This window comes from Anthonomus grandis, chromosome 20 (assembly GCF_022605725.1).
Source record: "Anthonomus grandis grandis chromosome 20, icAntGran1.3, whole genome shotgun sequence".
Taxonomy (NCBI): domain Eukaryota; kingdom Metazoa; phylum Arthropoda; class Insecta; order Coleoptera; family Curculionidae; genus Anthonomus; species Anthonomus grandis.
The window spans coordinates 5,157,802-5,181,982 of record NC_065565.1 but is presented as its reverse complement, the minus strand read 5'-3'; the positions used below and the strand labels follow the sequence as shown (position 1 = coordinate 5,181,982).

The window sequence follows — 24,181 nt, the reverse complement described above, 5'->3', positions numbered from 1 at the left end:
GGTAATTTTTAAATCAAGTCTCTAAGTACAATAGAACAGAATTTGTCCCCCAAAAGCAGAGTTTTTTACATGAAAAAATCCAAAATTGTCCAAAATTTTGACTTTTGTTTGGAGCAGGTTCTTGAAACTTTCCAGTTTATTATAATTCATGGTTTCTGTTCAAATTTTCTCACCCTGTACAAATTGCTACTCGTTTCCTCTAAATTATAATACTTAGAATTAAATATTTATGGCCCCGCGGCCCTTCACAACTGACATACGTTTAATCCTATTGGTCGGTTTCGAGGCCGCTCCACCACTTGATCGGCAAGTATTGGAAAAAAAAAACCGAAAATAAGATTGGGTATGTCTCGTCAATTCGGGCAGGAAGTGGCCGTCAAGATTTTAATAGGGCAAGTCACGCGCCCTCTCATCGTTCACCCGCTAAATTGGCACCAGTATGCCTTTAAATCTCCATTTTTTGTGAAAGAATCTCTCTCTTTAAATAAAATAACTCCCTATCGATCTCTAAAGCCCTATTTCACTAAATTAAATAAGTAGTGACCTAAAACGTTTATGGATGTAAACTTTAAGAATTTATTTAGTTTAAGAAGTTTTTGCCCAAGTGTCCGCTGAAGTAAGAGCTGTGTTTTTTTCGGATATTATTATTTCATTAAACGGGTCGAATTTATCAGAACAAATTGTGTGTTGTGATTTCTTCCTCATCCTTTAAATCACCGGATAAATTAAAATAAAAACAGAATCAGTCCCTTTGGAAATACATATAATTTTTTAAATTCTCTATCTATTATGTTGGGAAAGGAGTTAGAGCCCCCGACAGTTTCCTCACTGGTAGTTTTTAAATTAACTCTCTAAGTGCAATAGAACAGATTTTGTACCCCCAAAAGCAACATTTTTCACATGAAAAAATCGAAAATTGCCCAAAATTTTGACTTTTTTTTTGGAATAGGCAACATTGTTGTGCTTAAAAAGTTACAAATAATTGAAGCCAAATAAAAAGAAGCAAACCTTCGATATAATAACATCAAAAGCGCGGGATAAATAACGTACTTATTGCTTACTACGATTTTAAGTGAAATGCTATGAAGTTTTATACATGTAGTGTGTGATACTTGTCACTTAACTTCAATTTCCTTTGATATTTATTTCTATACTTAATAACTGATGACGAAATAAATAATTGTCATCAAGTGTCAGTGTTAAACTCACTTGCATATCCACTTTGATCAAACTGGAAGCGGTCATCTCGTGGAACAGCATCCCGTAAGGATTCACGAGGAACTGCTCCTCCTCCTGGTTCAGTCGGGCAGTGATTAAGGTGCCGGGATTTTGAGTCCACCCGTAAAGATCGATCAGTCTGAACACGGCTGCCAGTTTACACCTCAGGATTTTCTCGCCTTTGCCATAACCCATTGACTCGATACCTACAAACCGGGGGGGGGGGGGGGATTAGTGGGAAAATCAAGTCTTCTCAAAGAGATAATAACGTTAGTTGGCCAAGTTTTTCAATCCTTACTTGCAAACAGGAGAATTACAAAAGCATTCGATTTTAGGATAAGATCCATGAGAAGACATTGAAGTCTGTATAATGAGCTTTGGTTGACTGGAGATGAGTTATTATCTTCAAATTGTGTATTGGCATTAGCACCTTTTTATATAATTATGGTGGTACCACTGCAGTTTTTGTCAATTCTAGCCTCTAGAGTTGGATTTGATCTGGGATTGCCATGCACTCAATGAAAAACTTATTTTTATACCATGCAGTTGATGTTCCAACATCCTAGAAGATGCTTTTCAATATTTGGAATAATAAAAAAGACCTTAAAGGCATTTGAACACTACCATCCCACTGTGTAAGACCCTTTTTTCAACCCCACTTAATGTCCTCAAAGATAAACCTAATTTAATAATAGTATAAGCTTGTAGATTAAGAAAACTATCATCATCTGGATTTATCCATGTTTCACTGCAAACTCAGATATAAATAAGAGAGACATCTACAGCAACAAAATTACAGATACTTGTTTGTTATTAAGACAATGTTTCGCCCTATAAGGACATCGCCTTAAAATTCCACTTTAAGCCTCCTCTAGGTCCACCTCATGTAAATCTGAGTCTAACTCAAAAAGTACTTGAGCTATAAGAATTCTTCATATATGAAAATGTTCTTTAGGACTCGCCTCAACTTTGAGTAAAACCCTCATTAAAATGCTAGGAATAGTTTTTAAGTTATCGTGGAGAGAAGTTAGATTTTTATAAGAAAAAGTTCTATGAAATATGGCTCAACCAAAACTGCCGTAGCTCAGTTAATTTTGCACCTAAAAAAATAATTTATGGGAGAAATTCATCCTCAGGAATCCTCTTACAGTTTACTAAAAGAAATATAAAAATCCCTCAAGAACTTTTTGAGTTATACTCAAAAGTGTCTTGACATATGTACTTAATTAAATCTCAGTCCGAAAATTCTACTTTAAGCCTCGTCTAGGTCCAACTCACGTAAATCTGAGTCTAACTCAAAAAATACTTGAGCTACAAGAATTCTTTATATATGAAAATGTTCCTTAGAAATCACCTCAACTTTGAGTAAAAATCTCATTAAAATGCCTGGAATAGTTTTTGAGTTATCATGGAGAGAAGTCAGATTTTTATAAAAAAAATTGCTGTGAAATATGGCTCAACCAAATCAGCTGAAGTTCAGTTAATTTTACACCTAAAAAAATATTTTATATGAAAAATTGATCCTCAGGAATCCTCTTACAGTTTACTAAAAGAAATATCAAAATCCCTCAACAACTTTTTGAGTTATACTCAAAAGTGTCTTGACATGTACTATATTCAATCTCACTCCGAAAATTCTACTTTAAGCCTCGTCTAGGTTCAGCTCACGTAAAACTGAGTGTAACTCAAAAAGTACTTGAGCTGCAAGAATTCTATATATATGAAAATGTTCCCTAGAAATCACCTCAACTTTGAGTAAAAACCTCATTAAAATGCTTGCAATAGTTTTTGAGTTATCATGGAGAGAAGTTAGATTTTTATGAAAAAAAAGTGTTAGGACATATGGCTCAACCAAAACTGCTGAAGTTCAGTTAATTTTGCACCTAAAAAACTATTTTATATGAAAAATTAATCCTCAGGGATTCTCTTATAGTTTACTTAAAGAAATATAAAAATCCCTCAACAACTTTTTGAGTCATACTCAAAAGTGTTTTGACATGTGCTATATTCAATCTCACTCCGAAAATTCTACTTTAAGCCTCGTCTAGGTCCACCTCATGTAAATCTGAGTCTAACTCAAGAAGTATTTGAGCTACAAGAATTTTTTATGTATGAAAATGTTTCCTGGGAATCACATCAACTTTGAGTAAAAACCTTATTAAAATGCTTGGAATAGTTTTTGAGGTATCATGGGGAGAAGTTAGATTTTTATTAAAAAAATTGCTATGAAATATAGCTCAACCAATATTTTATATGAGAAATTGATCCTCAGGAATCCTCCTGCAGTTTTTTAAAAGAAATATAAAAATCCCTCAACAACTCTTTGAGTTATACTCAAAAGTGTCTTGACATGTGCTATATTCAATCTCACTCCGAAAATTCTACTTTAAGCCTCGTCTAGGTCCAACTCACGTAAATCTGAGTCTAACTCAAAAAGTACTTGAGCTACAAGAATTCTTTATATATGAAAATGTTCCTTAGAAATCACCTCAACTTTGAGTAAAAACCTCATTAAAATGCTTGCAATAGTTTTTGAGTTATCATGGAGAGAAGTTAGATTTTTATGAAAAAAAAGTGTTAGGACATATGGCTCAACCAAAACTGCTGAAGTTCAGTTAATTTTGCACCTAAAAAAATATTTTATATGAAAAATTAATCCTCAGGAATCCTCCTGCAGTTTTTTAAAAGAAATATAAAAGTCCCTCAACAACTCTTTGAGTTATACTCAAAAGTGTCTTGACATGTGCTATATTCAATCTCACTCCGAAAATTCTACTTTAAGCCTCGTCTAGGTCCAACTCACGTAAATCTGAGTCTAACTTAAAAAGTACTTGAGCTACAAGAATTCTTTATATATGAAAATGTTCCTTAGAAATCACCTCAAGTTTGAGTAAAAACCTCATTAAAATGCTTGCAATAGTTTTTAATTTATCATGGAGAGAAGTTAGATTTTTATGAAAAAAAAGTGTTAGGACATATGGCTCAACCAAAACTGCTGAAGTTCAGTTAATTTTGCACCTAAAAAAATATTTTATATGAAAAATTAATCCTCAGGGATCCTCTTACAGTTTACTTAAAGAAATATAAAAATCCCTGAACAACTTTTTGAGATATAATCAGAAGTATCTTGACATGTACTGTATTAAATCTCATTCCGTCGTGCAGGACAACCTCATGTAAGATTGAGTCAAACTCAAAAAATTCTTAAGCTACAAGAATTCTTCATATATGAAAATGTTCCTTAAAAATCGCCTCAACTTTGAGAAAAAACCTCAAATAGTTTTTAAATTATCAAAGATTTAAGCCCTACAAGAATATTTTAACTTGTCTCCATCTGGTAGCGCTGCATCTCTAAGTACTAGTGACAGCCTGTAGCTCCCACAATTAGGGTTTTAATTTAGTTATTTATAATGTGTGGAAAATAGTTTTATTCACATTAGTGTCCACTTTTTCTCGCCGTATTTTACTTGCAGAAGAATAACTGGCTGCTCCGTTCAGACTTATAAGTGAATCTTAAATATAAGAAGCAAATTGCATAAGTGGACGGAGCGAGATCAGATTCTCAATTAAATCAGCAAGAATTTACTGTCTCTTAATTGCTTCAGCATGAATGTGCACCTAGGACTTCTCAAGTGTCATTAACTCACTTAAAAATGGGTTGAGAGCCTTGGAACTCTTAGGAAGATTATTAAATCTTGAAAAGGTTAATAAATGGGTTCTGAAAGGTTGATATGCCTCAATTGGAACCAATTGGAAGCCTCCATAAAGCCTTTCCAGAGAATTCGGAATACAAAATCGCCTGGAAAAGGTGAACACCATTAAATTTCTCACATTATTTCAGTTGAATGTTGATTAGTGTTTAAGTCCAAATCTAACCTTTCCTTCCAGGAGGAGTGAAGTAAAGAAATAAGAGGATGCAAGAAATTATGGTCTCTTATTTGCTTTAACAAGGACTTGGACACCTAGGAGCTACCATCAAAGGTTCTTATGCTGATGACACCAATGGTTCATCTGAGCTTAATGCAAGGCAGATTAGTTCACTTAAATTGCAACATTTAAACTGCACACATAAGATCATTAATGCTCAAAATTATTTTTGTTAATGATTACACCGTAAAAGTGCGTCAATTTTCGACGTTGGCGTGCTCAATACAAGCGTTATATTCACGGCCAATTTTCTCTATTATTTTAACCTCAGTGTCGGGTGACGTCACGTAATGGAAACCGTAATAGGTAACATCCTACAAATGGGCTTTTTATTCACGCGCCACTGGTTGAAATGGGCCATTGTGTCACCGCTATTACCGTTAATACAATGCAGTTGCTCTCTCAGTAGCAGGGCGTCTTCGGAATTCAGACACTATTATGCGTTAAATTAATATTAACGAATTGAATTTATCTTGGGCAAGGTATAAACGGGTTTTCGAGTGTAAATTTTGGACCCTAATTCTCCAAAAATAAATTAATGTATACAGTATTTCCGTATAAAAAACAATATGTTGTTGAATTAAGGCTATTAACCTAAGGCAATTATTGTATAGGATTACATAAGTATGACTCATTCCGAAAGGAGATCAAGCCCGGACCGTCTAGATATTAAATAAACTCTCACTGTGGCATTTGTAATTTACAACATTTGAAGTGTTCAACTTGATTGGATGCTAGATATGCGTTTGATTATTTGAAAAGTTAAATATTTTCAGAGTAAAAAATTAAATATGAAAAAACGTGTAAAATTAATAAGACTCCCAAGTAGAAAAACAGGAATAATTCCTCCAATTTTCCACCGATTTTCATAAAAGTTGGTTTTATGGCAAGTGTTTTCAATTTGGAGCAATAAGTGTATCTATAAAAATTTCAAAAAACTTAATATTTTCAGAGTAAAAAATTAAATAGGAAAAACGTGTAAAATTAATAAGACTCCCAAGTAGAAAAACAGGAATAATTCCTCCAATTTTCCACCGATTTTCATAAAAGTTGGTTTTATGGCAAGTGTTTTCAATTTGGAGCAATAAGTGTATCTATAAAAAATTTGAAAAACTGAATATTTTCAGGAATGCAGTTGTTTTTTCTTTTGTGTGACAGATTGATAAAAAAAATTACAAATGTCTATTATACAGGTGTGAGGAATGTTAGCCATTTATTTATTATTACTTATTATCCACATTGACCAAGTCAGTATTTTCAAAAAGTTTAAAGTTTGGGAGTTTTCCTCTTAGAAATATCAATGCTTTAATATTTTATTGGATTTAGGAGAATCCACCACTAATCTTTATTTCTTTGGGAAGTAAAGGAAGGAAGCGAACACTAATCAAGATTCAATTGAAATATTGTGAGAATTTTAATATTATGGACCATTTCCAGGCGATTTTGTATTCCAAATTCCCTGGAAAGGTCCTTTCGAGGCTTCTGATTGGACCTATTCAAGGCATATGAACCTTTCAGAACCCACTTATTAAACTTTTCAAGGGTTTTCATTCTTCCTAGAAGCTCCAAGGCGTTTCAACCCATTTTTCCATGCCTCCTCTTTATTTCTTCATTTGATCTCTCTTTGATCAAGGTGGTATGTGCAATATTTTTCTCTCTTCAATGCTATGATATTTTATTTGATTTAGGCCAATCCTATTCCTCAAATTGGGTACAGACACTTTTTTCAAAGGAGGTTACAACATATTCACTGAGCAGTTGTTGTCAGAACAAACAACTGACCCAAAATTCATCCGTTGTGCAAATATTCCTTCTATCTGTTTCATGTCTTCTCCTTTAGACACGTTAAAGATCTCGAGGTTTCCTGATCTCTGTTGCTCTCAGGTTTTTAATTTCATGGGCATTTTGTACAAATGTTGTTTTGACAAAGATTTCACACTAAAGACTTCACTAGGGTTTTTTGTTCTTTAATAAACCGGACTTGATTGCAGCATATTTTGACCGCAATAAAACACCTGAAAATCGAAATGTCCACAAATCACAATTTACTTATAACTACGTAATTACTTTAATATAAAAAACGACTTTAAAACAAAAGAAGCAATCACCGAGATTCATATTTTACGAGTCAATTTCGCTTGCTTGGCCTGAATCAACGTTGCACCTATTCAGAAGTTGACCTATAAAAATAATTTCAGCGTAGAGGAATCTGCAAGTTAAATGAGGCAAAAAAAGTGAGGGTTGCCTATTTAATTGCAAATAAGATAAATTTTTTTTTTTTGCTTTTAGTTTTTAGCATAAACAGCTTAATTCAAACTCTGATTGTGACAGACGCAGACTGTTACTAGTCGTTACTAATGTAAGTAAAATCAGACGAAGATAAACGTTTGTTTAGACTGTAACTCAAAAAATTGTTGAGGGATTTTTATATTTCTTTTAGTAAACTATAAGAGGATCCCTGAGGATCAATTACTTATATAAAATATTTTTTTAGATGCAAAATTAACTGAGCTACAGCAGTTTCGGTTGAGCTGTATTTCATAGCACTTTTTTCCATAAAAATCTAACTTTCCTCCATGATACCTCAAAAACTATTCCAAGCATTTTAATAAGGTTTTTACTCAAAGTTGATGTGATTCCTAGAAAACATTTTCATATATAAAAAATTCTTGTAGCTCAAATACTTCTTGAGTTAGACTCAGATTTACATGAGGTGGACCTAGACGAGGCTTAAAGTAGAATTTTCGGAGTGAGATTTAATATAGTACATGTCAAGACACTTTTGAGTATAACTCAAAAAGTTGTTGGGGGATTTTGATATTTCTTTTAGGAACTGTAAGACGATTCCTGAGGATCAATTTTTCATATAAAATATTTTTTTAAATGTAAAATTAACTGAACTTCAGCTGTTTTGGTTGAGCCATATACCCTAACTCATTTTTTTCATAAAAATCTAACTTCTCTCCATGATAAATCAAAACCTATTCCAGGCATTTTAATAAGGTTTTTACTCAAAGTTGAGGTGATTTCTAAGGAACATTTTCATATCTAAAGAATTCTTGTAGCTCAAGTACTTTTTGAGTTAGACTCAGATTTACATGAGGTGAACCTAGACAAGGCTTAAAGTAGAATTTTCGGAGTGAGATTGAATATAGTACATGTCAAGGCACTTTTGAGTATAACTCAAAAAGTTGTTGAGGGATTTTTATATTTCTTTTAGTAAACTATAAGAGGATCCCTGAGGATCAATTACTTATATAAAATATGTTTTTAGATGCAAAATTAACTGAGTTACAGCAGTTTTGGTTGAGCCATATACCCTAACACTTTTTTTTTCATAAAAATCTAATTTCTCTCCATGATAACTCAAAACCTATTCCAGGCATTTTAATAAAGTTTTTACTCCAAGTTGAGGTGATTTCTAAGGAACATTTTCATATCTAAAGAATTCTTGTAGCTCAAGTACTTTTTGAGTTAGACTCAGATTTACATGAGGTGAACCTAGACAAGGCTTAAAGTAGAATTTTCGGAGTGAGATTTAATATAGTACATGTCAAGACACTTTTGAGTATAACTCAAAAAGTTTTTGAGGGATTTTCATATTTCTTTTAGTAAACTATAAGAGGATCCCTGAGGATCAATTACTTATATAAAATATTTTTTTAGATGCAAAATTAACTGAACTTCAGCTGTTTTGGTTGAGCCATATACCCTAACACTTTTTTTTTCATAAAAATCTAATTTCTCTCCATGATAACTCAAAACCTATTCCAGGCATTTTAACAAGGTTTTTACTCAAAGTTGAGGTGATTTCTAGGGAACATTTTCATATATAAAGAATTCTTGCAGCTCAAGTACTTTTTGAGTTACACTCAGTTTTACGTGAGCTAAACCTAGACGAGACCTAAAGTAGAATTTTCGGAGTGAGATTTAATATAGTACATGTCAAGACACTTTTGAGTATAACTCAAAAAGTTATTGAGGGATTTTTATATTTCTTTTAGTAAACTATAAGAGGATCCCTGAGGATCAATTACTTATATAAAATATTTTTTTAGATGCAAAATTAACTGAACTTCAGCTGTTTTGGTTGAGCCATATACCCTAACACTTTTTTTTTCATAAAAATCTAATTTCTCTCCATGATAACTCAAAACCTATTCCAGGCATTTTAATAAGGTTTTTACTCAAAGTTGAGGTGATTTCTAAGGAACATTTTCATATCTAAAGAATTCTTGTAGCTCAAGTACTTTTTGAGTTAGACTCAGATTTACATGAGGTGAACCTAGACAAGGCTTAAAGTAGAATTTTCGGAGTGAGATTTAATATAGTACATGTCAAGACACTTTTGAGTATAACTCAAAAAGTTTTTGAGGGATTTTCATATTTCTTTTAGTAAACTGTAAGAGGATTCCTGAGGATCAATTTCTCATATAAAATATTTTTTAGATGCAAAATTAACTGAGCTACAGCAGTTTTGGTTGAGCCATATTTCATAGCAATTTTTTTTATAAAAATCTGACTTCTCTCCATGATACCTCAAAAACTATTCCAAGCATTTTAATAAGGTTTTTACTCAAAGTTGAAGTGATTCCTAAAGAACATTTTCATATATAAAGAATTCTTGTAGCTCAAGTACTTTTTGAGTTACACTCAGATTTACATGAGGTGGACCTAGACAAGGCTTAAAATAGAATTTTCAGAGTGAGATTTAATATAGTACATGTCAAGACACTTTTGAGTATAACTCAAAAAGTTGTTGAGGGATTTTTGTATTTCTTTCAGTAGACTGTAAGAGGATTCCTGAGGATCAATTTCTCAGATAAAATATTTTTTTAGGTGCAAAATTAACCGAACTTCAGCTGTTTTGGTTGAGCCATATATGCCAACACTTTTTTTTCATAAAAATCTAACTTCTCTCCATGATAAATCAAAAACTATTCCAGGCATTTTAATGAGGTTTTTACTCAAACTTGAGGTGATTCCTAAGGAACATTTTCACATATAAAGAATTCTTGTAGCTCAAGTACTTTTTGAGTTAGACTCAGATTTACATGAGGTGGACCTAGACGAGGCCTAAAGTAGAATTTTCGGAGTGAGATTTAATATAGGACATGTCAAGGCACTTTTGAGTATAACTCAAAAAGTTGTTGAGGGATTTTTATATTTTTTTTAGTAAACTGTAAGAGGATTCCTGAGGATCAATTTTTCATATAAAATATTTTTTAGGCGAAAAATTAACTGAGCTACAGCAGTTTTGGTTGAGCCATATGTCCTAACACTTTTTTTCCATAAAAATCTAACTTCTCTCCATGATAAATCAAAAACTATTAAAAGCATTTTAACGAGGTTTTTACTCAAATTTGAGGTGATTCCTAAGGAACATTTTCATATATAAAGAATTCTTGTAGCTCAAGTACTTTTTGAGTTAGACTCAGATTTACGTGAGTTGGACCTAGACGAGGCCTAAAGTAGAATTTTCGGAGTGAGATTTAATATAGGACATGTCAAGGCACTTTTGAGTATAACTCAAAAAGTTGTTGAGGGATTTTTATATTTCTTTTAGTAAACTATAAGAGGATCCCTGAGGATCAATTACTTATATAAAATATGTTTTTAGATGCAAAATTAACTGAGTTACAGCAGTTTTGGTTGAGCCATATACCCTAACACTTTTTTTTTCATAAAAATCTAATTTCTCTCCATGATAACTCAAAACCTATTCCAGGCATTTTAATAAGGTTTTTACTCAAAGTTGAGGTGATTTCTAAGGAACATTTTCATATCTTTACTTACTTTTTGAGTTAGACTCAGATTTACATGAGGTGGACCTAGACAAGGCTTAAAGTAGAATTTTCGGACTGAGATTGAATATAGTACATGTCAAGACACTTTTGAGTATAACTCAAAAAGTTGTTGAGGGATTTTGATATTTTTTTTAGTAAACTGTAGAAGGATTCCTGAGGATCAATTTTTCATATAAAATATTTTTTTAGGCGAAAAATTAACTGAGCTACAGCAGTTTGGGTTGAGCCATATATCCTAACGCATTTTTTTCATAAAAATCTAACTTCTCTCCATGATAACTCAAAAACTATTGCAAGCATTTTAATAAAGTTTTTACTCAAAGTTGAGGAGATTCCTAAGGAACATTTTCATATATAAAGAATTCTTGCAGTTCAAGTACTTTTTGAGTTACACTCAGTTTTACGTGAGCTGGACCTAGACGAGGCCTAAAGTAGAATTTTCGGAGTGAGATTGAACATAGTACATTTCAAGAGACTTTTGAGTATAACTCAAAAAGTTGTTGAGGGATTTTTATATTTTTTTTAGTAAACTGTAAGAGGATTCCTGAGGATTAATTTTTCATATAAAATATTTTTTAGGCGAAAAATTAACTGAGCTACAGCAGTTTTAGTTGAGCCATATGTCCTAACACTTTTTTTTCATAAAAATCTAATTTCTCTCCATGATAAATCAAAAACTATTGCAAGAATTTTAATGACGTTTTTAATCAAAGTTGAAGTGATTCCTAAGGAACATTTTCATATATAAACAATTCTTGCAGTTCAAGTACTTTTTGAGTTACACTCAGTTTTACGTGAGCTGGACCTAGACGAGGCCTAAAGTAGAATTTTCGGAGTGAGATTGAACATAGTACATGTCAAGACACTTTTGAGTATAACTCAAAAAGTTTTTGAGGGATTTTCATATTTCTTTTAGTAAACTGTAAGACGATTCCTGAGGATCAATTTCTCATATAAAATATTTTTTTAGGTGCAAAATAACTTGAACTTCAGCTCTTTTGGTTGAGCCATATACCCTAACACTTTTTTTTCATAAAAATCTAACTTCTCTCCATGATAAATCAAAAACTATTGCAAGCATTTTAATGAGGTTTTTACTCAACCTTAAGGTGATTTCTAAGGAACATTTTCATATATAAAGAATTCTTGTAGCTCAAGTACTTTTTGAGTTAGACTCATATATACAAGAGATGTACTTTGACGAGTCTTAAAGTGGAACTGTGGATTTAGATATTTAAATTTAATTAACCTATAGAGACACTTTGTGCTAGAACTTAAAAATGTATTAAGGGATTTTTATGAGGCTTCCACTGAACCTTGAGAATCCTCTTTCCAACCAAGTTATGCAACGCAATAAAAACCCCAAGTTAAGGGTGAAAAAGGGTGAGTAAAAAATGATATTTACCTCTAATATCGTTAATAGGAATAACACAGCTTGAACTTTTGAACACGTTCCCTGCCTGTTTGTTTACCCCAACCATATCGGAGATCTGTTGTAACAGTCCCGAGGTCCCGGAGCCATCTTTTAACTGGGTCTCGATTATTCTTTCCAGCTCCTATATAACAGGATAAAAATCATTTAAAATATTATACAAAAAATTATATTATATCGAAAAATGTTCAATTCAGGAAAGGAATTTCAAAATAACGTTTAAGGGATAATTTAGGATGAATGGCATATAAATTATCATTAGGTAGGACAAAATATCGTTCGAGTTATAGTCTATTGGAGACTTATATAATATCTATAAGAGGAGCATAAATGATCCCTTAGTCTTAATACTAGGTAGGGTAGAGTAGGGGAGGTAGGGTAGGGTTGATATTATTTTCTTATTTACACTATATTTAAATGTAGTATTATAAATCTTACCTTAATATTAATTTTTTGGAGATCATTTGGTTATTCGAGCCGGGTATTGTGGACAGTTAATACAAACTCGAAGGACCAAATGTGGTCCTTCGAACCAGATATAATCTCTTGTAATGTTTGTATAATTATTATTGCTTTAGGATAATCTCTTCTATTTATAATTGGTAGCAATGTTTGAGAGAGTAGGAAAGCAGAATTGAGAAAATTATTGGACACAAATGATAGATACAACGCAGACAAAGGTCTCATCAACGAAAGAGGATAAAGATAGTTAGCGCAACATGGCACAACCAAAGGAAATCTGGAAAACAAGGATAGACGATTCTGTTTTTGTATTAAATATTTATTAATGTACATTCATAACATGAATAAACTACATACCTCTCGGAAAAGTTTGCTGTTCATAATAAGATCGACCCTTTTCCTTCGTTCCATTTCCCGAACATCGGCGTCGATGTCGGCCGGACGAATTTTCGCCCTTTCGTCGTCGTCCAGTCCGTTATTCATTATGCCGTTGGTCTGGGGCGGAAGCTCTCCGTCCGCCGTACTCGTGTCCGTCATGTTTTTTTGTTAATCTAAAATTCACAAAAAAAAATTATTTAAACATTAATTCAGCCCATATAAACAAACAAAGGTTATCCTACTGAATTACTAGGGATCCGTCAACCGTAAACCGAATAATTGGCGCGTATATCTTGTATCTCGTTTCATGCAGTTTACCCGTGGCTCATGCTTGAGTTGACCAGTTGACTAAGAGCTTTATAGTTCTTTTGTTACTGTTTTTACTTCTGATGTTACATCAAAGTGAGGTGCAACTACCGTTACTAAATTTGATGTTTGATTTCACCGGACTACTTTCACGTGGAGAGCAAAAAACGAAGATTAATTTATTATTTTAATAAGTTTTCGAAAAGAACAAATTGAAGTGTATAGTTGTAGTGATGGAGAGTATAAGGTCCTTTATTTTATATATCTGTCTTTATGCTAAATATTTATATATAAAATTAAATATTGCAAAAACATTGTTTTTCATCAAAACAACCCTTACCCCCCTACCCACCCCAAACATTTGCCCAGTAAGGGATTCTTTTGAAAAATCACCGTTTTTCGTCCATAATACCTAATTTAATAGCACTGTATTCGCATTAAATATTTATTAATAGACATTTATTTAATTATATCAAATTTAAATGAACAAACTGTGTTATTAGATTAGATATTAACGACAAAACCATCTTTCATTCATGTGTGTTATTTTGGAGAAGAATGATTTTTAAAAACAATTTCTTACTGGTAACTTGTGTGGGGTGGGGTTAAGGAAAAACGGTTTTTTTTGCAGATAATAATTGTCTGAAAGAAAACCTATACTTATACTTTTCTCATATAACCTTAAGTACTAAAACTAGAGTTATGATCAAAGATATTCAAAGGTTATAAATTTCTTCTCATATACATGACATGCCTTGAAAAAGTCTGGATAAAAAAGGCTCTAGTGCATGGATTTGCTTCATTCTTTTAGTGCAAGCTAAATATTATTCCAGGGAAACTTTTAAAACAAAAATGAAAACAATCTGAGCACTAGGACCAAAGTTATGACCCAAGTTATCCAAGGGTTATAAATTTCTTCTCATATACATGACATGCCTTTGAAAAGTCTGGATAAAAAAGGTTCTGGTCAATGGATTTGCTTGATTTTTCCACTGGAAGTTTAAGAATATTCCAGGGAAACTTTTGAAACAAAAATGAAAACAATCTGAGCACTAGGACCAAAGTTATGACCCAAGTTATCCAAGGGTTATGAACTTCTTCTCATATACATGACATGCCTTGAAAAAGTCTGGATAAAAAAGGTTCTAGTGCATGGATTTGGTTGATTCTCTTACTAGAAGCTTAATATTATTCCAGGAAACTTTTAAAACAAAAATGAAAACAATCTGAGGTCTAGAACTAAAGTTATGACCCAAGGGTTATGAATTTCTTCTCATATACATGACATGCCTTGGTAAAGTCTGGATAAAAAAGGTTCTAGTGCATGGATTTGCTTCATTCTTTTATTAGAAGCTTACTATTATTCCAGGGAAACTTGTATCACAGAAATGAAAACAATTTGAGCACTAGAACTAAAGTTATGACCCAAGTTATCCAAGGGTTATGAATTTCTTCTCATATACATGACATGCCTTGAAAAAGTCTGGATAAAAAAGGTTCTAGTGCATGGATTTGCTTCATTCTTTTATTAGAAGCTTAATAATATTCCAGAAAACTTGTAAAACAAAAATGAAAACAATCTGAGCACTAGGACCAAAGTTATGACCCAAGTTATCCAAGGGTTATGAATTTCTTCTCATATACATGACATGCCTTGAAAAAGTCTGGATAAAAAAGGTTCTAGTGCATGGATTTGCCTCATTCTTTTATTGGAAGCTTAATAATATTCCAGTAAAACTTTTAAAACAAAAATGAAAACAATCCGAACACTAGAACCAAAGTTATGACCCAAGTTATCCAAGGGTTATGAATTTATTCTCATATACATGACATGCCTCGGAAAAGTCTGGATAAAAAAGGTTCTAGTGCATGGATTTGCTTCATTCTTTTATTAGAAGCTTAATAATATTCCAGGAAACTTTTAAAACAAAAATGAAAACAATCTGAGCACTAGAACCAAAGTTATGACCCAAGTTATCCAAGGGTTATGAATTTCTTCTCATATACATGACATGCCTCGGAAAAGTCTGGATAAAAAAGGTTCTAGTGCAAGGATTTGCTTCATTCTTTTATTGAAAGCTTAATATTATTCCAGGAAACTTTTAAAAGAAAAATGAAAACAATCTGAGCACTAGAACTAAAGTTATGACCCAAGTTATCCAAGTGTTATGAAATTCTTCTCATAAACATGACATGCCGTGGAAAAGTCTGGATAAAAAAGGTTCAAGTGCATGGATTTGCTTCATTTTTTTACTGGAAGCTTAACATTATTCCAGGAAACTTATAAAATAAAAATGCAAACAATCTGAGAACTAGAACTAAAGTTATGACCCAAGTTATCCAAGGGTTATGAATTTCTTCTCATATACATGACATGCCTTGGAAAAGTCTGGATAAAAAAGGTTCTGGTGCAGGGATTTGCTTGATTTTTTCACTGGAAGTTTAAGAATGTTCCAGGGAAACTTTTAAAACAAAAACGAAAATAATTTGAGCACCAGAACCAAAGTTATGACCCAAGTTATCCAAGGGTTATGAATTTATTCTCATATACATGACATGCCTCGGAAAAGTCTGGATAAAAAAGGTTCTAGTGCATGGATTTGCTTCATTCTTTTAATGAAAACTTAAAAATATTCCAGGGAAACTTGTATCACAAAAATAAAAACAATTTGAGCACTAGAACTAAAGTTATGACCCAAGTTATCCAAGGGTTACGAATTTCTTCTCATATACATGACATGCCTTGGAAAAGTCTGGATAAAAAAGGTTCTAGAGCAAGGATTTGCTTAATTCTTTTATTGGAAGCTTCATGATATTCCAGGAAGCTTTTAAAACAAAAATGATAAGGATCTGAGCACAAGAACCCAAGTTAACCAAGGATTATGAATTTCTTCTCATAAACATGACATGCCTTGGAAAAGTCTGGATAAAAAAGGTTCTACTGCATGGATTTGCTTCATTCTTTTACTGGAACTTTCTTCTTTTAAATATGGAAATATAATGTATTATTTTCATTTATAAATTACGAATCAAGCAGTCTCATTAAAGACACTTTTCCAATGGTCAATCTGATTGGATGCTTTGCTCAAATCAATCCTGCGAACTGCATCCAACTAATTCTAACCTCAAGAAAAATGTGTGCAATAGCAGTTTTTAATATAACTGAAACCTCTTTTCTTTTTTAACTTTTGGCCCTTCGATAAGGGCGATACTCATAAATTAAGTTATGCATGATAAACCCTTAAAATGATCCCTCCCTCCTAAGTTCATGCCTGATCATATTCAAGCTCTTTTAATATTGATTCGCAGACAAATGAGAATTTTTTTTTGGTCCTTCGAACCTCTTCAATATCCTAGATTTTTCATAAATAAAATTAATAATCACAAAAAACTGTTTCATTTCTACAGGTACCTGGATTTTCACTTTAAAGTGCTCCAATTAATTTTTAGGGTCCTTCAGGGCCCTTTAATTAATTTACATTTTTTTATTTCATACAGTTACTGACTGGCGACCCTCAAACTCGAGGGGTCGCATAGTTTTATAACCCCGACATCGACCTCCCTTTACGGAATTGTTGCTGGAATCCCGATTTTCCAGGGATCGATAAACCTAGACGCGCCGACCCCTGTTGGCGCCTAAATTCCTACTTTCACGAGGGTGAAACCGACGATTATTTGTACGTAATCGGTTTTTTCTTTTCGTATTGCGTTCAATCGCTTTGTGAGCGATCACATACACGAGGAGCTGCATTGATCATATTACCAATAACACCTCAGAAGACTTTGAAAAAGACTTTTTACATTGAGGCTATTGCTCCCTTCTGAGACCTCCCAAAGGCCTTTGACAAGTGGTGTACCTCTTATAGAAATGATCCTGGTTCACTTAAAAGCCTCACTCACAGGCATAATCATAGAGGAAGAGCCGAGGCAAGGTGAGGCAACTAAGTCACCTTATATTCTCAATCACTCTTATACGACTATAAATAGGATGTGTGGGAAAGCACTGACTTGCTTGGGTGACTCTGGAAGGTGTTGTGGTTCTTTCCAAGTAATCCAATGGCAAAATCAAATTCTTGGCCCATATTACATTAACCACGTTAAGGCATCAACTTCAATTAATATCTATTTATTATAAATTTACATAATTGAAGACTTTGTTTACTAATCATCAAATAAATAGCTTGTTATTAAACATTATCGCCATTGATTTCCAGTAAGTATATGAATTAGACTGATTAGCTTGATGGATATACTTATACCGTTGCTTGTGACGGTTCAATGACTTTAGGAAGCCCGCCAGTGGCTTTTTTCTGTATTTTAATACCGCAGATACAATATTTTATGGTTTTTTATTTATTTCTGTGTAATAAAATTGAACTTTAGCATTAGGAACCTTGGAGCCTGGAAAAGTTCCACTTAATATATCAAAAGAGGAATAATGCTACTACACGCAACGTTACAAATCATCAATAAAATTTGATGGGTGCCGTATCGATTTTCTTTGAAGAGTCGTTAACCTCGATTCAACCGAGAAGATGTCGAGCTTCGTTCAATTTATGATATCGACTTACTTATCAATAAGTGAATTTTTTTAAAGTTAATTGGGATAAATTGGATCCATCTTAAATAGGGGTCTAATAAAAATAATCAAACAAACCGTATGCAATTCTTCAAATTTCGATTTTTAATTTGTAAGGTTTTTAAAAAAATCACAAAATGTCTGTAACTTAAAAACTTAATTAAAAATAGAAATATGAAAATTTGTTTTTGGATTATCTGATTAATTTGATTGGATACGTATGTCGTGAATTAAAAATAAATATGTAAAAACATTTTTTTTTAAATTAAATTCTTCCTAATTTTACTTATTTTTATTTTATATTTATCCATTTTATTAAAATTTAAAAAAATTAATAATTAAGAAAAATATTATATAAAATTGAAGTTTGAAAATTTTTATGTAGATTGTTTGATTAATTTGATTAAATACATACTTCAAGATTTTTCAAAAAAAAATATAAAAATTATTTTAAAATCCCAAAATGCCTGTAACAAAAAAAAATTTTGAAAAAAATTGAAAAAAAAATTACACAATGCCTGTAACTCAAAAATTATGAGACATAGAAATATGAAAATTTGTATACGAGTTCTTTGAGTAATTTAATTCGACACCTATACGAGGAATTTTTGAAAAAAATATAAAAATTAACAAAAACAATTTTTTGAAAAAAAAAATAAAAACAAAATTACACAATGCCTGTAACTCAAAAATTATGAGACATAGAAATATGAAAATTTGTATACGAGTTCTTTGAATAATTTAATTCGACACCTATATCCTATAAATGCAAATCTTAAATAAAATAATGGTCAAAAGTGTGCGTTCAGTCATCGTCAAAGCAAATATTAAATTCGTCACTTGACGATAGAAGTGATTTGCATATTGTCACACTCACTTTCCTGATGACAAATCCTTGCAGTTGAGGTTGTGTTACTGAAATTTAGATCCATTAACCTTATCAAAAAAGATTTTGGACATTCCAATAGCATTTTCCTCCGAACTTATAAGGATTCGAGCAACACATCATATATTATTATCGTTAAATGTGTATTTATTCATTACGATTTTTTAGTAAATTTTTTGGTTTTGGCATATTTATTAACTGTGGAATATATACGTATGTCATGTTTACAACAAAGAGAAAATTTCAGCATTTTAAAAAATTGACAATACATTTCAAATATTTGACGAAATTCTTCTGAAACATCACTGTTTTTCGTCCATAATATCCAATCTAATAGTACTGTTTTTGTATTAAATATTTATTAATATACATATATATAATTATTTCAAATGTAAATAAACAAACTGTGTTATTAGATTAGATATTAAAGATGAAACCAGCTGGTATTCATGCGTATTATTTTGGAAAACAATGATCTTTGAAAAGAATTTCTTACTGGTAAGTAGTGTGGGGTGGGTGGGGGGCTAAGGGTAGGATTAATGAAAAATGATTTTATTGCAGAAAATAATTGCTCGAGAAAAAAATGCTTTTTAAGAAAATTATATTACATAGAAAAATCTCTACTTTTCTCACATAACCTTAAATAATACACAAAAGATGCTCCTTCACTACGAGTACTTGACAGTTTTTAAATGAAAGCTCTATCTTTAATAACAAACAAGTTATGCAAAATTTTCGATCTAATAAAGTACATGTTAATGGTAAAAAATCGAAATTTTAATTTTTTTCAAAAACCGTAAATTTCTCAGTTTTAGATAATTACGTACAAGATGCCCCTTCACTAGGAGTACTTGACAGTTTTTAAATGAAAGCTCTATCTTCAATAACAAACAAGTTATGCAAAATTTTCGATCTAATAAAGTACATCTAAATGGTAAAAAAACCGAAATTTCGATTTTTCTCAAAAACCGTAAATTTCTCAGTTTTTGATAATTACGTGCAAGATGCCCCTTCACTAGGAATACTTGACAGTTTTTAAATGAAAGCTCTATCTTTAATAACAAACAAGTTATGCAAAAAATTTTCGATCTAATAAAGTACATCTAAATGGTAAAAAAACCGAAATTTCGATTTTTCTCAAAAACCGTAAATTTCTCAGTTTTTGATAATTACGTGCAAGATGCCCCTTCACTAGGAATACTTGACAGTTTTTAAATGAAAGCTCTATCTTTAATAACAAACAAGTTATGCAAAATTTTCGATCTAATAAAGTACATCTTAATGGTAAAAAAACCGAAATTTCGATTTTTCTCAAAAACCGTAAATTTCTCAGTTTTTGATAATTACGTGCAAGATGCCCCTTCACTAGGAGTACTTGACAGTTTTTAAATGAAAGCTCTATCTTCAATAACAAACAAGTTATGCAAAATTTTCGATCTAATAAAATACATGTTAATAGTAAAAAACCGAAATTTTGATTTTTCTCAAAAACTATAATTTTTTTAATTTTGATAATTACGTACAAGGTGCCCCTTTGCAAGCAATACTTGACAGTTTTTAAATAAAAGCTCTATCTCTATTAACAAAAAAGTTATGCAAAATTTACTATCTAAAAAAGTACATGTTAATGGTAAAAATCCGAAATTTCGATTTTTCTCAAAAACTATAATTTTTTCAGTTTTGATAATTACGTTCAAGGTGCCCCTTTGCAAGGAGTACTTGGCAGTTTTTAAATGAAAGCTCTATCTTTAATAACAAAAAAGTTATGCAAAATTTACGATATAATAAAGTACACGTTAATGGTAAAAAACAGAAATTTCGATTTTTTTCAAAAACTACAATTCTTTTACTTTTTTATTATTACGTACAAGGTGACCCTTTGCAAGGAGCACTTGACAGTTTTTAAATGAAAGCTCTATCTTTATTAACAAAAAAGTTATACAACATTTTCGATCTAAAAAAGTACATGTTAATTGTAAAAAACCGAAATTTTGATTTTTCTCAAAAACTATAATTTTTTCAATTTTGATAATTACGTACAAGGTGCCCCTTTACAAGGAGTACTTGACAGTTTTTAAATGAAAGCTCTATCTTTAATAACAAAAAAGTTATACTAAATTTTCGATCTAAAAAAGTACATGGTAATTGTAAAAAACGGTAATTTTGATTTTTCTCAAAAACTATAATTTTTTTAATTTTGATAATTATGTGCAAGGTGCCCCTTTGCCAGGAGTACTTGACAGTTTTTAAATGAAAGCTCTATCTTCAATAACAAAAAAGTTATGCAAAATTTTCGATCTAATAAAGTACATGTTAATGGTAAAAAACCGAAATTTCGATTTTTCTCAAAAACCGCAAATTTTTCAGTTTTTGATAATTACGTGCAAGATGCCCCTTCGTTAGGAGTACTTGACAGTTTTTAAATGAAAGCTCTATCTTTAATAACAAAAAAGTTATACAAAATTTTCGATCTAAAAATATACATGTTAATTGTAAAAAACCTAAATTTTGATTTTTCTCAAAAATTATAATTTTTAAAATTTTGAAAATTATGTGCAAGGTGCCCCTTTGCCAGGAGTACTTGACAGTTTTTAAATGAAAGCTATATCTTCAATAACAAAAAAGTTATGCAAAATTTTCGATCTAATAAAGTATATGTTAATGGTAAAAAACCGAAATTTCGATTTTTCTCAAAAACCGCAAATTTTTCAGTTTTTGATAATTACGTGCAAGATGCCCCTTCGTTAGGAGTACTTGACAGTTTTTAAATGAAAGCTCTATCTTTAATAACAAAAAAGTTATGCAAAATTTTCGATCTAATAAAGTACATGTTTATTGGTAAAAAACCGAAATTTCGATTTTTCTCAAAAACTGCAAATTTTTCAATTTTTCATAATTACGTGCAAGATGCCCCTTCACTAGGAGTACTTGACAGTTTTTAAATGAAAGCTCTATCTTTAATAACAAAAAAGTTATGCAAAATTTTCGATCTAAAAAAGTACATGTTAATTGTAGAAAAAGGTTATTTTGATTTTTCTCAAAAACTATAACTTTTTAATTTTGATAATTATGTGCAAGGTGCCCCTTTGCCAGGAGTACTTGACAGTTTTTAAATGAAAGCTCTATCTTTAATAACAAAAAAGTTATGCAAAATTTTCGATCTAATAAAGTACATGTTAATGGTAAAAAACCGAAATTTCGATTTTTCTCAAAAACCGCAAATTTTTCAGTTTTTGATAACTACGTGCAAGATGCCCCTTCACTAGGAGTACTTGACAGTTTTTAAATGAAAGCTCTATCTTTATTAACAAAAAAGTTATGCAAAATTTTCGATCTAAAAAAGTACATGTTAATTGTAGAAAAAGGTTATTTTGATTTTTCTCAAAAACTATAATTTTTTTAATTTTGATAATTATGTGCAAGGTGGCCCTTTGCCAGGAGTACTTGACAGTTTTTAAATGAAAGCTCTATCTTTAATAACAAAAAAGTTATGCAAAATTTTCGATCTAATAAAATACATGTTAATGGTAAAAAACCCAAATTTCGATTTTTCTCAAAAACCGTGAATTTCTCAGTTTTTGATAATTACGTGCAGGATGCCCCTTCACTAGGAGTACTTGACAGTTTTTAAATGAAAGCTCTATCTTTAATAACAAAAAAGTTATGCAAAATTTTCGATCTAATAAAATACATGTTAATGATAAAAAACCGAAATTTCGATTTTTCTCAAAAACCGTAAATTTCTCAGTTTTTGATAATTACGTGCAAGATGCCCCTTCACTAGGAGTACTTGACAGTTTTTAAATGAAAGCTCTATCTTTATTAACAAAAAAGTTATGCAAAATTTTCGATCAATAAAGTACATCTTAATGGTAAAAAACCGAAATTTCGATTTTTCTCAAAAACCGCAAATTTTTCAGTTTTTGATAATTACGTGCAAGATGCCCCTTCACTAGGAGTACTTGACAGTTTTTAAATGAAAGCTCTATCTTTAATAACAAACAAGTTATGCAAAATTTTCGATCAATAAAGTACATGTTAATGGTAAAAAACCGAAATTTCGATTTTTCTCAAAAACCGCAAATTTTTCAGTTTTTGATAATTACGTGCAAGATGCCCCTTCACTAGGAGTACTTGACAGTTTTTAAATGAAAGCTCTATCTTTAATAACAAACAAGTTATGCAAAATTTTCGATCAATAAAGTACATGTTAATGGTAAAAAACCGAAATTTCGATTTTTCTCAAAAACCGCAAATTTTTCAGTTTTTGATAATTACGTGCAAGATGCCCCTTCACTAGGAGTACTTGACAGTTTTTAAATGAAAGCTCTATCTTTAATAACAAACAAGTTATGCAAAATTTTCGATCAATAAAGTACATGTTAATGGTAAAAAACCGAAATTCCGATTTTTCTCAAAAACCGCAAATTTTTCAGTTTTTGATAATTACGTGCAAGATGCCCCTTCACTAGGAGTACTTGACAGTTTTTAAATGAAAGCTCTATCTTTATTAACAAAAAAGTTATGCAAAATTTTCGATCAATAAAGTACATGTTAATGGTAAAAAACCAAAATTTCGATTTTTCTCAAAAACCGTAAATTTCTCAAATTTAGATAATTACGTACAAGATGCACCTTCACTAGGAGTACCTGACAGTTTTTAAATGAAAGCTCTATCTTTAATAACAAAAAAGTTATGCAAAATTTTCGATCTAATAAATAATAACGCTGTTTTTTTACTAAATATTTATATATAAAATTATATCAAATTTAAATAAAAAATGTTAATAAATTAAATATTTTATATATATTTTCTGCAAAAACATTGTTTTTCATCAACAAAACCCTAAACCCCCCCCACCCACCCCAAACATTTGTCCAGTAAGAAATTCCTTTGAAAAATCACTGTTTTTCGTCCATATTATCCAATCTAGTGACGCTGTTTTTGTACTAAATATTTATATATAAAATTATATCATAAATTAATACGTTAATAAATTAAATGTTGAATATATATTTCCTGCAAAAACCTTGTTTTTCATCACCCTTGAATTGACAATGTGCTGCCATTTTGTCACTCAATTCAGCACCTTTCTGGTGTATCTTAAAAGTTCATCCCTGCTGTATTTTTTTTCAACCATTTACATCCTGCAATAGCAGTTTTCATGGGCATAACACAATCATTC

The 24,181-nt window shown here is 31.2% G+C and overlaps 1 protein-coding gene across 2 annotated transcripts in view; it reads right to left on the bottom strand.

Moving 5' to 3' along the window:
* Window positions 1-24,181, bottom strand: part of LOC126747989 (protein hu-li tai shao) — a 106,172-nt gene that overhangs the window by 58,531 nt on the left and 23,460 nt on the right. For both annotated transcript variants that reach the window (XM_050456979.1, XM_050456980.1), the window contains exons 2-4: window positions 13,204-13,397; window positions 12,358-12,508; window positions 1,210-1,424 (exon numbers count right to left, since the gene is read on the bottom strand). In XM_050456979.1, coding sequence (XP_050312936.1) covers window positions 1,210-1,424; window positions 12,358-12,508; window positions 13,204-13,383 — 546 coding nt within the window. In that variant the 5' untranslated portion in view covers window positions 13,384-13,397. The remainder of the gene's footprint in view (window positions 1-1,209; window positions 1,425-12,357; window positions 12,509-13,203; window positions 13,398-24,181) is intronic.